The sequence below is a fragment of the Cuculus canorus genome, chromosome 22, assembly GCF_017976375.1.
Source record: "Cuculus canorus isolate bCucCan1 chromosome 22, bCucCan1.pri, whole genome shotgun sequence".
In the NCBI taxonomy this organism is placed as follows: Eukaryota; Metazoa; Chordata; class Aves; order Cuculiformes; family Cuculidae; genus Cuculus; species Cuculus canorus.
Window position 1 is genome coordinate 4,377,691 of NC_071422.1, and position 14,032 is coordinate 4,391,722.

The 14,032-nt window shown below is 51.7% G+C and overlaps 1 protein-coding gene across 2 annotated transcripts in view; it reads right to left on the minus strand.

The window, feature by feature from the left end:
• Positions 1-14,032, minus strand: part of MAN1C1 (mannosidase alpha class 1C member 1) — a 74,286-nt gene that overhangs the window by 59,666 nt on the left and 588 nt on the right. Inside the window, exon 1 of one of the 2 annotated variants that reach the window (XM_054086221.1) lies at positions 12,760-13,488. In XM_054086221.1, the coding sequence (XP_053942196.1) occupies positions 12,760-13,257 (498 nt within the window). In that variant the 5' untranslated portion in view covers positions 13,258-13,488. Of the gene's footprint in view, positions 1-12,759; positions 13,524-14,032 lie in introns of those variants that run through there. The other variant, XM_054086220.1, reaches the window with a different exon arrangement.

Genomic DNA, 14,032 nt, shown 5'->3' on the forward strand with positions numbered 1-14,032 from the left:
CTGGACAGCTTGGTTCAGCCACAGAAACATGTCCAAAGTGCTTTCAGCCATAAAAAGTGAGGACCACCCTCACCGTCAGCCACCTCCTCTTTTGGAAAGAAGAGATTTCTCAGCCTGGGATGCAGCAAGATGCTGCGGAACATGAGTGATTCAGGGCTGCTAAGCCAGCGTAGGGAGTCAGGTGGATAAACTGAACCAATTCACATCACAGCTCGAGGTACAACCTTGGCTAACGTCAACCTAAACAGACTGAACAGGCCTCTGCCAGCCCCTTAAATCTGGAACCGGGAATCACAGCTTTGAACATGACCCAGACCGTAAGATATGAAACAAGTCCTTTCGCCTTGGAAGGAAAACTTCACACGGTCACAAGTTCACTCAGCGGCTCAATACACACGTCTCACTCTTTCCATCTCAGGACCACGCATCTGATCTGCCTCCTTCCTCCCAGCAGTGGCAAAGCGTGAATTGCTTTTGACACATGGATGGCTCAAGGCCCCCAAAAGCAGTCATAAGCAGATGGGATAACTGAAGGGAGGAAAGGAAATTAAAAAGTAAATACAGGCCAAGAGTCACCCTGCACTGCTCCTGCTTGACACTGTGAGAATGGACTTCAGGAGAAGGAGAAACATCTGGTTAGAAACTGCCTTTGTCTCAGTCCAAATGCTAGGAGAGGAGAAAAGAAGGAAGTCGAGAACTGCCAGCACACCTCGTGCTTTATCTCACACTTGGATGGCTTAACAGGAGAGATCTGGGAGAATGAGTTTAGTTTAATGATTTCTTGCTGCTTCACCTGCTGCCCATCTGTCTTTGTAGTCCTAGCTCGGAGGGACAGATTGGAGCATTGCTGTCCTCTCCCCTTTCAAGAGTTACTTGTGATTTGAAGAGAGGAACAGAGTGATTCTCAAGCATTAAGTAGTCAGCAGAGATTAGCCCAATGATTTATCAAAGGTAATAGCTAATAACAGACACAAGAAACTCGCTCACAGCATTCCTAGAGCCTCACAGTTGTCACCTTACAAAAGTGTTATAAGAAATTCTTGGACCACAGTAGCAAATTTATTAGCCAGAGGCTGAAAAACTCTTCCAAGAGTCCCTCAGTAAACAATAAATCATACAAATCAGGTTGCAAATACTAGATCCTTAACAAAAATGAATGCGGTGGAGTGGCTGTTAGAACAATGTTAGAATAGAGCTGGCAGGATGAAGGGGACTCATGTTCATGCAGCCTGACCTCACATCATGAGAGGGACCGGGGCTTGGCCCTGGCATCACTCCAGTGCTGCACTAGACAGACATCACACGCAGTGATTAATGAACTGCTGGAAGAATAAAGGAAAAAAAGGAAAGTTCAGAGATTTGGGTAATAAAGTGAAGAAAAAAGCCATGAAGATTCACCAGAATCAGAGACAGAAGGCACCTCCTAGGTCAGACTCCACGTCCCTGCCTGTATAGAAGCGCCATCCACGGCACTGCTCTGGCAGTGCTTTCTTCCAAGCCCTAAGCAACCGTCTCCCACTCTGTCCCACTTCCCAAATTTCACCCTAATATTGAACTCAACATTTTATTTCTCTAAGTCTTTGAAATCTGGAAATACAGAAGACAGGTGACTTCTGCTTTACCCCATCCCAACTGAGGAGCTGCCTTTCAAAAATCAATCTTTTGTGTTATTCTATTGCACAGCCATTGGTGAAAGCGGGCAGATCCCCACCCAGCAGCGACAACACTCTGGTTGGTTGTTGGAGGGCTCACCAACACGCAGAACAAACGTCTGATGGATAAGATGATCAAACACAACTGTGTTTCAGGAGTGAGGAATCCTAACATAGTACCAGTATGGAGGGAAGTTCTTCATGAAGGTCAAAATAGCACGAGAAATCAGCCAAGGGCTTGTTTGGGTTCATCTAGCACAATGCTGAGGTAGCAACATAAATATGTGTCCTTCCTCAAGAGCTCCTGAGGAAAATGGAGGCTCAGATGGAAGAAGAGGCAGAAACATCCCCGTTTCCACTGGAATTATTTTACTTGTGAGCAGGGCTGGCTAATGCAGACAGCAGGAGGGTTTCAGGATGGATGAAATGTGATTACATTATAATTATCTTTTGTTATTTGCAAAGTACATGGTTATGCACTTTCTTGACTGCCCAGGGAAATCATGTTAACACAATTAGAGCAAGAACTCTGTTTTAAACACGGTTTGCTCGGACGTTACTAACATGGTTCCAATTCTCAGTACAGACAGAGCCAACAGGCTCCATAAATCAGTGGGAGTTGTGTCACTGGCTTCCTCTGAAGCAAGCACCGTCTCATAGAGAAGACACATTCCCTAGGATGCAGTGAACATACAGCTCCACTCTATATCATCATCCTGTGCAAGTGCTGCTGGCACGACAAGATGCTGTAGGATTTCTAAATCTCTTGCATTTATTATTCTTCACAGCCTTACTCTCAGGATATCATTCCACCCACTAATAAACAAAAGGAGAGAGAAATACAACAGCAGCTCTATGGCCATGCAATGGAAGTGTTGGAGGCCAGATTAGAACTAATGAGCTCCTGGCTCCCACTCAATCACAACCATCAGAACAATTAGCTCAAACAAGCCCCAGAACTGTTTTCTGCTCAGCTGTTGTCTGCCCATCCTCCCTGGTAACTTCTGAGCTGGAAAACTTCAATCAGGTTTGACAGAGGGTAAAGAGCACAAGGAAACTACAGTTCAGTGCAGAGTGCCAGGAGACCAGAGGGGACCCGCAGAGTGGGGCAGGAGAGCAGCGCGGGCCCTGCTCTGCTCAGCAGGCAGCTACGGGCATCCAGCACCCGGAGATGGATCACTGCCACCGCAGCAGAGGGCAAGCACTGGGTAGAGCAACAGGCACCACTGGGCAGGGGACACAGAAGGAACTGCCAGCAGAGGATGGGGAAAGTCACTGACTTCATGAGGGGGATCTAAGGATAGGGGGTCTGAGCACACGGGACTCATCCTTAGAAAGCCAGACGCGCTTACCTTTCTGCTAAGAGAGGAAGTCAGTCTTAAGAGCACACTTCCCTTTCCAAACACCACCGAGGTCTGTCCTTGGGTTCAGATATGCACACTGGGGACTCTACATCCCTGCTGTCAAGATGAGCGGATGCAACAGGGAAGCACTAACGTCACTTTGGTTTGGCACAACCTCCGGCCACTGCTAACACTCCAGTGTCCTTCCAGGGAACACTGAAGTGCCTGAAAGGAACACTTTTGCCTCATAGTAGCTTGCTGGGTTAGAGATAAAAAAATCATGCCCATTGTACAGAGGTGCACGCAGGATCCATACAGTACCACGATTAATCTGCCGTCACAAACAGAACCCAGGACAAAGCATCTTGTTCTAATTAACAGTAGATGCGCTGCCTCCTTGAGTAAGGGCAGAAATGAGTAACATCCCTGTCCCATAAATAAAGCATGTTTATTATCCAGTCCTTTGGCGTTCCCACCGTGCTCTCTTCCCTACAATGCTTTGGGTCCATCATGCACAATACAGTCGCGTTATGCACAGATCACTGACACCACTGCCCATGACAGCTCTGCTGGAGCCCTTCCAAAATATTGTGTCATATGATGGACTCAAGCGCCGAGGGGATAAGCAGTACAGACAGCAATCATGGGAGCGTGTTCACTCCTCATGCCAAATCCATTTGCGGCGTTCAGGGAAAAGTACTTTTTTTGGGAATGTAAATTTAGTCCCTTCCCCAAGTATAAAAATTAGAATGCTCCAAGCACAAGATTTCCTCTTCCAAGCAAGGAAGTGAATGCTCCTTCCTGCTTTCTCCTTTTGACAGCTTCATGGCAGTTTTATAGTCAGAACTAAACGAAAGACTGATCTAAGATACAGTCCCCTCTGTCTCCCATCTAAAACCTGAATTGTTTTAAATATTGACAAACATATTCAAAACCATCAAAACAAAATAATAAACAAGCTAAACAATAATAGACTGATAGACTAAACCAAACAGGATTGATTAACAACCTCTGGCAAAGTCTTGCATACAGATCCAAAGGGAAAAAAAACTGTACACAAAAAATCTTTCTCCCATTAAGGGGCAGATTTAACCGTTGATTAAAAAGTCAATCAGGAGTCTATAAATATTTTGGCTGGAAAGATGGAATCTTAAGGAGGTGGCTTCTTTTCAGTAAATGCTGGCACATCTGCAAATACCCAGTCCCCAGTATCTGGCCATCCTTGGTTCCAGGCAGCGCGGCACAGCCTGCCAGAGCACCCTGCACAGCTCCACGGTCCTGCTTTGACCACGGCCACATATGGCCCTGCTCTCTGCAGGTACACAGGTGTGGTTGCAGCAGGATGGTATCCACAGGCTACAGCCAGGCTAAACTCTCCCTCTTTCTGTTTGAGACCTTTCCAAGTGCTCACACGTATTCACTGAAGCAACTCAGCACGGTGGAGGTCCCTCTGCACAACACGCCTGTGCGTGTCCTGGAAAGCCATTTCACCGTGTCCAGCACTTGCATCCAGTCGTTATCTGTAATCTGCTGGAGAGGCACACACCCCAACAATTTTCCTGTTGTGCGATGAGTGCATTGTCTTTAAGTGGCTGCTCATAAACCAGCCTCATACCAAATTTAGTTGTTACGGAACAAGTGCTTTCAGTGCTAGATTGTAGACAGGAACAAACGTCTTCAAATTGCACAGCACTTCCAAACTCTAAAATGCCCCCAGCTCAAATAATGTCAGTAATAGCGTGCACTTGGGTGTCCCTGGCTTCTCCAAGGACAGCAGTGCTGTAGCACCATGGAAAGTATTCTCTGTTCATACACATTACACCAACAGAACAAATATATTTTTAGTCAATTAAATGTATACCCTACAGCTGGAAGAGGCAGAGGCAGGTTAGGTCTAAATTTCGTTTGCTTGAAACCACCGGAGGCTAGTGAAGCAAAAACCATACTGCACGCACCATTTGTGGGATTTACAGTACAGTACTCTTTTTCACAGGTTCCGTAAATAAATGTATGAGAAAGAGTGTGGAGCAAAGGAAAATTCCAGCAAGCCTGAAGCCAGCTAGTGCTTCAAACTGCAGAGATATCCTCTCATTGCAAAGGTATTTCTACCCCAGAGAAAGAATTATAATCATGCTATACCTGGCTGTTTTGAGATCGGTGTTCTACTCCATTATAGAGGTATTTTACTGACAACAGGTTTTTTAACCCTAGTGTCCAAAGTTGGCTGGAAGTCACTGGATTTACATCAGACCAGCACAAAGGATTAGATGTGTTCCGTGGGTCTTAGTGGGAACGATGTGCATGGGGAGGTGCCCTTCCATCTAGAACTGCACGTGGCGCGACTCACGTACTGAAGCCACTGATGGATTACATTATCTGCTTGTAGTACTGTTCATCCCCAGATTACAGAAAGAAAAGGCATTTGTTCCAAATGGAACAATAGAAGTTGCACAGTGTAGGGAAAGGGAGATGTCTGAAACCTTTTTCCTGCTGGATTCAGAAATGCAATGGCTCAGGGATGACTGATAATGTGATTCACAGTGTTGTACCAAGAGGCCAATTGCAACTCAACCTGGGAACCTGAGTTTGAGCCCTGTTTTCAATACTGGTGATCACAATTCAGTTTTCCATGTAAAATCCCCAGGGAATACCCACTGAAATCCCCAGGGAATACCCACAGCTTGTCCCCATGAAGGTGTGTGAGACTGAACAGGCGCCTGTCCGGAGGCTCTTCCCAGCAGGGGTCAGGGCTGCGGCACAAATTCAGAAGAACGGCAGCACCTCCCCAGCTCTGCTCCAACACAGAGCTGAAGGGATCACTGGTCAGGACTGTCAAAACCACCCAAGAGCAACTCAGCAGACAGCACCCAGTCATTGCCTGCAAGAGTCACTGCTCCTGAAAACATTTCTGTTTCTTGCTAATTATCGTTTAGTGACGAACTGTCAAGATATCTGCATTTACAACACCGATCTACCTCAATAGGTGCCTCCTAACCTGCAGAGCGACGCAGGAGAACTGTGTACATGGGCTCTGGTGGCCTTCGTCCCCTTGCGGTCTCATTTTCAGAAGCAAACGCACTCGTATTAACACTGTGTTAGGAGAGGACACAGACGGCAAGGTGAGGTGAATGAAGGTGGAGCAGGAAGAAGAGCTAGGATGAAGAGAACTGCACCGCAAAACAAATAGGCTTCTGTATTACTAATCCAGAGGAAATGAATGCATGTGTGAAACCCAAGGGTAGAATCCCAGCAGAGGACTCGGAGCCTACATATTTGACATATTCCCTCATTTGAAAGGGACAAAGGACACTGTCTGGTTGAAGCATTACCTATTCTCACACATCAGGCAAAGAAACTTGCCTTTTGTACCAAAAAAGGGAAAGAAAAAACAGTATATCTCTTTCATTGATCACATTTTTCTCACATCTCATGACTAGAAGCTAGCTGGCTGGTTTAATTTCACTGACAGCTACTTTCTTGCCTAGCTGGTTCCAGGGGTTGTCCTCAAGCACCAGGTGGCATTAGTAGGGTTGGCATAAAAACACTTCAGAGAAACGCTGCTCTCTCTCCCCACCGCCTCCCTACCTGTGAGACCCACAAAGCCAACACAGCAACAGTACAGCACGCAGCGGTCTGTTTTGCTTCATCCATCATCAGCAAAACTGTCAGCTCAGCTCCAACAGCAAAATCTTTATTACTGGCTATGATGCAAAAGGCAGAAACCACACAGTCTTATTTTCCCAGATCTGAGGCTGAGTTTGCAGTCGCAGTAGTTGGAGGGGAAATAATTTTGACTTTTCACTGAGCCAATTTGATCTGGAAATTGTTGAGAGCAAATATATATGGAATCCCACTGTGGCATTTCTGCAGTCACTTTCCGACTACAGCTGCTTTTCTTCTTTTCTGGCTTTTTTTGAACATCAGTGATCACTATTTGGCACATGTGAAAAATTAGCTATTCCCTGCAGCCACGCATGACTGATCGATTACAGAACTAATAGGTTTTTCAGAGGTCGGTTTAAGAGATGAATAATCCCAGGCCCTTTTAAATCTCCCAACCTGTAGCACAGGGAGATTGTTATTCGGTTTTATTGCAGTTTTCTTCAAAAGGTCAGAGTGCCTGCAGGACTCTGCTGCCCACAGCAACACACAGCAGTACATCCCAGGCAATTCTCCAGGTGACCAATGACCTTTTGCAGTCAGCACTCTGAGCGATACAGGTGATCTCTTTTTTTCCTTCTCAGGAAAACAACTGCTTATTGACTCTGGACTTGTCTTGAAAACGTAAGGCAAACCTAAGACGACTGCCACTCTGCTGACTAACCCACCAGTGCAAAGCAGCATACCTGCATGCACATGTCAGCTCAGCTCATTGCAGCAATCACTTCTTTTAACAGACTTCTACGTGCCACTTCAACTCACTAATCCACCTCTTTTCCTTTCCGCACTGCTAGGAAACCCTGCACACAAAGCACACAAGCGAGTGAGGCAGATTTACCCCTGGTCAGGCTCCGTAACCTGCAAAAGCTCCAGCGCACCCAGCGCAGCTCAGAGCTCTTCCAAACGGCAGTAAAGTGGGAGATACCACAGTGGTGGGTTTCACACTCTGGACAACTAAGCAGAGAAAGTCTAGCAGGACAACATTAGTCCACACTTTCCACATGTAACAGCCAAGAAACCAATGACACACCCTGTTCCTTGGCTGAAGCATCCTCAGCTGGGCAGGAAAGAGCAAATGCCTGCTCAGACTCCACAGACTGAAGGGTCCTGTGAGAAATTAGAGAGTTCTAAGTCTCTATGTTGGACATCAGATCTTGTCTTTGATCACGCACTAGTTCTGGCTTTCATCTGGGCTCTGGTAAACAGATGGGTGAAAAAAAGAGATGGGTGAAAAAAAAAATACCAACAAGTCTCACCTGTATCTATCCTCCCTGTCACATAGGTGTTGTCCCATAAGAATGGCCTAAAGGGGGAACAATACCCCAAAACTTTAAGTTCCAGGACTGTTAAGAGGCACATTTGAACAAATTACAGGGTTTAAAGCTCTGGAAGACACAGAGAAAAGCCTCTTGCTGCTACCGCACACACCACTTTTAAAACAGCCGCACACCCACCTGCCCTGCTGCCATCTCTCACACCACGTAAAGAGTATTTGCTAACCTGAACGCTGCATCATGACTTGACTTATTGCTTCCTTGCATTTTTTTTTTACCCATCTGTTTCTTTTTATACAGCATTTGTCTTCTAACCTCTCCTGGCTTGTTTTCTTCATGTCTTTTTGATTCACAAAGAAAGGACACACCTTATCTCTCCCAGAAGCTGCACCAGCACCTCTTGTTTTGCACATTCAGCTTCGGATCTCAGCTCCATATTTGTTTCCCTCTTTCTTTCTGAATAAACAGAAGTGCAGGCACTTTTAAGGAATAAGGGCTCTTTTTGAAGAGTAATTAGCTGTCAGCATAAAACTAGTATTTATGGATTCTCATCCTTGAAAAATCTAACTCTGCTACCCGGCACTGATTATGGCTGTTATAAACAGATGGGACTGAATCCATACAACTCGCAGTAATCCTATATTTAAAAAATAATTAACTACAAATAAAGGACTAAATTCCCCTGACTTTCATAAATTTGATTTCCAATTGGATTTGCTTTTACAAAGTGGAAGCTGGGTTATTCATGGGTACGTTGTGCTATCCCAGCATACCTGGAAGTATACAAGCACACGCTCCTCAACTCCAAGCACATCAGAGTGCCGGGTGCTGGAATATTCTGAACATCCTGCAGCTGAGATGAAGAAGGAAAGGATGGCTCAATCCTGTCCGAGATCATAGAGAAACCCAGCGCTCCTGGGTGTGTTGGGTCTAGTGCCTTGTCAGAGAAGTTGAAATTTCACCAGCGGTGCAGCCTTTGTTTTAAGAGCTGACTGAGATATCGGGAGGGCAGCTTTAAAACAGTGTTTTTAAACCACAGGTTACAGCAGCTGAAAGCCCTCACTGTTATTCATTGACTTCTCTGTTCAACCTGGAGCAGCTTCTTTGCTGAATGCCTACGCTTCTGAGAGAGAACAAACCCAGGAAATTTATACTCTGCTTAATTAAATCTGTGCATTTTACTTACTGGCACCTCTTACTCGACCAAAATTCACTCCAAGCTGCTTATCCATCATAACGAAAGATAGGACAAACACAATAGACTGCTACACAGACGCTATAGCTCTCGGATAACTAGGTCACAGACTGCTCTGCAAGACTGGTGAGGCTGCCAGGCTTTTATGCACGAACCAGAGGCACCAGGCAAAATTCCGGCTCCGTCACACCCTGTAACCCCGATGATGAAGTCACCAGACTCGGTGGGGTCTAAGCGAGGGCAGCTTTCAGGTCGCTGTTGGCAGGGAACAAGTCCCAAGCCAACTCCAGTCAGAGTCAGTGATAAAATGATTTCCAGGGACGGCCAAGCTCGTGTCTCCTCCCCGAGTTCCGCGACAGCACATCCCACGTGTCCGTCCATCCATCCCCACTGACCAGCACGAGCTTCATCATCTACCAGCTTGTATAAAGCAGCCAGGTTTACACCGATATCCCTGGAGGGAACACCTCACACAACCACAGACACCTCCCACCGAGCAAATTTCTTCTAATCAAGCGGAAATTTTCCTTTGCCTAATTCCAGCTGTTTAATTTCTCCTCATACCCTACCAGGGTGCCCCAACGCTGCCTCTCTGGTGAGAGGAGGTGTGAGCAGACACCACAGCCATGGGCACCTGCTGACACACACGTGCGGGGCACTGTCACAGGACGCCTCCATGGGAAGAGGCACCCCCAAATCCTGACAACTTCCTAGGGAAAAGGGGGAGAAAGGAGCATGAGGGGCGTGTGTGGGAAACGGGAACAAGGCTGGGAAAGTGAGGGGAATGTGAGGAGAGGGGGCACGACACGAGGGGACATGGCTGTGAGACGAGGCGAGGGCTGACCCAGGGAGGACATGGCAGTGAAGGGGAGCTGAGGGGAGACTAAGGGGGAACATGGTGTGAGGGGAGCTGAGAGGGACACGGTCGTGAGGAAAGACAAGGGCTGACTGAGGGGGGAACATGGCTGTGAGCAGAGGCGAGGGGTGACAGAGGGGGGAACATGGCTGTGAGAGGAGGCGAGGGCTGACAGAGGGGGGGACATGGCTGTGAGGGGAGGCGAGGGGTGACTGAGGGGGGAACATGGCTGTGAGGGGAGGCGAGGGGTGACTGAGGGGGGAACATGGCCGTGAGGGGAGGCGAGGGGTGACTGAGGGGGGAACATGGCTGTGAGGGGAGGCGAGGGGTGACTGAGGGGGGAACATGGCTGTGAGGGGAGACAAGGGGTGACTGAGGGGGGGACATGGCTGTGAGGGGAGACAAGGGGTGACTGAGGGGGGGAACATGGCTGTGAGGGGAGGCGAGGGCTGACTGAGGGGGGAACATGGCTGTGAGGGGAGGCGAGGGGTGACTGAGGGGGGGACATGGCCATGAGAGGAAGTGACAGGCAACTGGGGGGACACGGTCATGACAGGAGGAGATGTGGGACTGGGGCACATGGCTGTAAAGGGAGGTGAGGGGAGATTTGAGAGGAAACATAGCGTGATGGCTGACCAACGGGGGACATAGCCATGGGGGGAGGAAAGAGGGGACTGAAGGGGTATGTGGCTGAGGAGAGGAGAGGGCTGACTGAGGGGGACATGGTGTGAGGGGGGACATGGTGTGAGGGGGAGTGAAGGCTGGCTGAGTGAGGGGGAACATGACTGCAAAGGAGTTGAGGGGGGACTGCGAGGGGACACGGCTGTGAGGGCTGAGGAGGACGTAGCTGTGAGAGGAGGCAAGGGGGAACATGGTCATGATGGGAAGAGACGAGAGACCAAGAGGGGACATGGCTCAACAGGGGCACGGCCATGATGGGAGGCAAAGGGGCACATGGCTATGAGAGGAGCTGAGGGCTTACTGAGGGGGGACATGGTGTGAGGGGGGACACGGCTGTGAGGGAAGGCAGTGGGGGACATGGCGGTGATGGGAGGTGAGGGAGGACTGAGGGGTTCATGTCTGTGACAGGAGGTGAGGGCTGACTGAGGGGGAACCCAGCTGAAGGGGGACATGATCGTGATGGGAGGCGGGGGGACACAGCTGTGACAGGAGGTGACAGAAGGTGTGACTGAGAGGGGACCTGGCTGAAAAGGGTCATGTCTGCAAGGGGAGGTGAGGGAGGACTGAGAGGGGAACTGCTGAATGGGAGGAAGCAAGAGGAGACTGAGAGGACAGGGCTGAATGGGGGGAGGCGATGGCGGACTGAGAGGTGACATGGCTGAAAGGGGGGAGGCGAGTGGGGACAGGGCTGAATGGGGGGAGGCGAGGGGGAACAAACTAGAGACAGGGCTGAATGGGGGGAGGTAAAAGGTGACCAAGCGGGACTCAGCTGAATAAGAGGAGGTGAGGGGGGATGGAAGGGGGTCACATCTAAATGGGTGGAGGTGAGGGAGGACATGGCTGAATGGAGGGAGGCAAGAGGGGACTGAGTGGGGACAGGTCCGAATGGGGGAGGCGATGGGGGACCGAGGAGGGACATGACTGAACGGGGGAAGTTGAGTGGGGAGACAGCTGAATGGGGGAGGCAAGGAGAACCGAGGGGAGGTCACGTCTAAATGGGTGGAGGTGATAGTGGGACATGGCTGAATGGGGGGAGGTGACGGGGTACTGAGAGAGGACAGGGCTGAATGAGGGAGGCAGTGGGGGACTGAGGGGGGCCATGTCTAAATGGAGGGAGACGATGGGGGGACATGGCTGAATGGCAGGAGACGAGAATGGACCAAAAGGGGATCATGTCTAAATGGGTGGAGGTGATGGAGGGTCATGTCTAAATGGGGGAAGGCATTGGGCACATGGCTGAATGGGGGGAGACGAGGGGAGACCGAGGGGGAACAGGTCTGAATGGGGGGAGACGAGGGGGGACTAATCTGAATGGGGGGACAGGTCTGAATGGGGGGAGACGAGGGGGGACTAATCTGAATGGGGGGACAGGTCTGAATGGGGAGACAGGTCTGAATGGGGGGAGACGAGGGGGGACCAATCTGAATGGGGGGACAGGTCTGAATAGGGGGAGACGAGGGGGGACCAAAGGGGGACAGGTCTGAATGGGGGGACAGGTCTGAATGTGGGGAGACGAGGGGCGACCGAGGGGGGACAGGTCTGAATGGGGGGACAGGTCTGAATGGGGGGAGACGAGAGGGGACCAAGGGGGGACAGGTCTGAATGGGGGGACAGGTCTGAATGTGGGGAGACGAGGGGCGACCGAGGGGGGACAGGTCTGAATGGGGGGACAGGTCTGAATGGGGGGAGACGAGAGGGGACCAAGGGGGGACAGGTCTGAATGGGGGGACAGGTCTGAATGTGGGGAGACGAGGGGCGACCGAGGGGGGACAGGTCTGAATGGGGGGAGACGAGGGGGGACCAATCTGAATGGGGGGACAGGTCTGAATGGGGGGAGACGAGGGGGGACCGAGGGGGGACCAATCTGAATGGGGGGACAGGTCTGAATGGGGGGCAGGTCTGAATGGGGGGAGACGAGGGGGGACCGAGGGGGGACAGGCTTGAATGGGGGGACAGGTCTGAATGGGGGGACAGGTCTGAATGGGGGGAGACGAGGGGGGAGCGAGGGGGGACAGACTTGAATGGGGGGACAGGTCTGAATGGGGGGAGGCGAGGGGAGACCGGGGGCACACAGCGTCTGGGCGGTGGGGCTGCTCACCTCTTTCACCTTGCCCCTGCGGGCGCGGCTCTCGGGGTCCTGCCCGGGCCGCCCGCCGCGCACCGGGTGCCGGAGGCTCCTGCGGAACCGTTCGTAGTCGAAGCTGCGCGCGACTCGGCCGTGGCCGGCGGGGTCCGCGGCGGTGCCAGGCTGTGCCCGCTGCCCCCGGGAGCCCAGCCCGGGGCGGGCGGCACGGAGCGGGTCCCGCGGGCGGCGCGGGGCGGCGGGGCTGCGGGGCAGCGCGGTGCCGCGGGCAGAGGAGGCGGAGGAGGCGGAGGAGGAGGAGGAGGAGGAAGAAGAGGAGGAGGAGGAAGAGGCAGCGCGGCGAGGCAGGAAGAGGCGCTTGAAGCGGGAGGAATCGGGCAGGAGGAAAAGGGCGCCGAAGCAGAGCGTGAGCAGGCCCGAAAGGAAGAGAAGGAAAAGGAACTTCTGCGGCAGCCGCAGCCCCAGCGCGGCGGGCCAGCCCGGCATGCCCGGCAGCTTCCGCAGCACCACCATGGGGCACCGGATCGCGGCCGCCGCCTCCTGCAGCCGAAAGCTCAGCGCTGCCCTCTCAGCGGGCTGCCCGCTCCGCCGCCGGGCACCGCCGGGGGTGGCTCCGCTCCGCCGCTCCTCGCCCCAGAGGCTCGCAGGGCTCGGGCAGGGCGTCCCCTCCGCGCATCCCGGGCTGGGCTGGTGCCGCTGGCGGTCCCTCCGGCTCAGCGAGCGCTGCCGAGGAGGCGCGATCCCTTCTCTCTAGGCGGTGGGCTCACGCTGCAGCATTTCTGCGAGGGAGGGGAGAGAAGAGCGCGTTCATTCAACACCGACAGCCGGCGTTAGAGCCCTTTTTTTCCCCCGTTCTCCCCTGCTCCAGCCACGCTAGTTCGTTTTCCCCCTCTCTCCGGACTTATAGAATCATTAAGGTTGGAGAAGACCTCTAATATTCTCAAGTCCAAGACTTGCCATCAACTCTCCAGCCTGGGAGCAGCTCCCAGCTCCACACCATGTCCTACAGCTCCCGCACTCTGCTGGCGGGGCAGCCCCGAGGCCGAGAGGGGGATCTTCCCTGAAGAAGAGTGAGGAAAACCCCGGGAAGGGCAGGGTGCCCGGGGACAGGGAGCAGCCAGGCAGGGAGGAGGCGGCTCCGCTCCCCTCCACGCTGCCAGGAGCTGCTGTCGCCCGCAGAGGGCTGGAGACAAGGGAGCTGCAAACGAGCCATGCGGAAAGCTCGGCTCGGGCTAAGTTTCTTTAGGGAAACGAAAATCTACGGATTTTGGTTTTGCTGAATGGATCC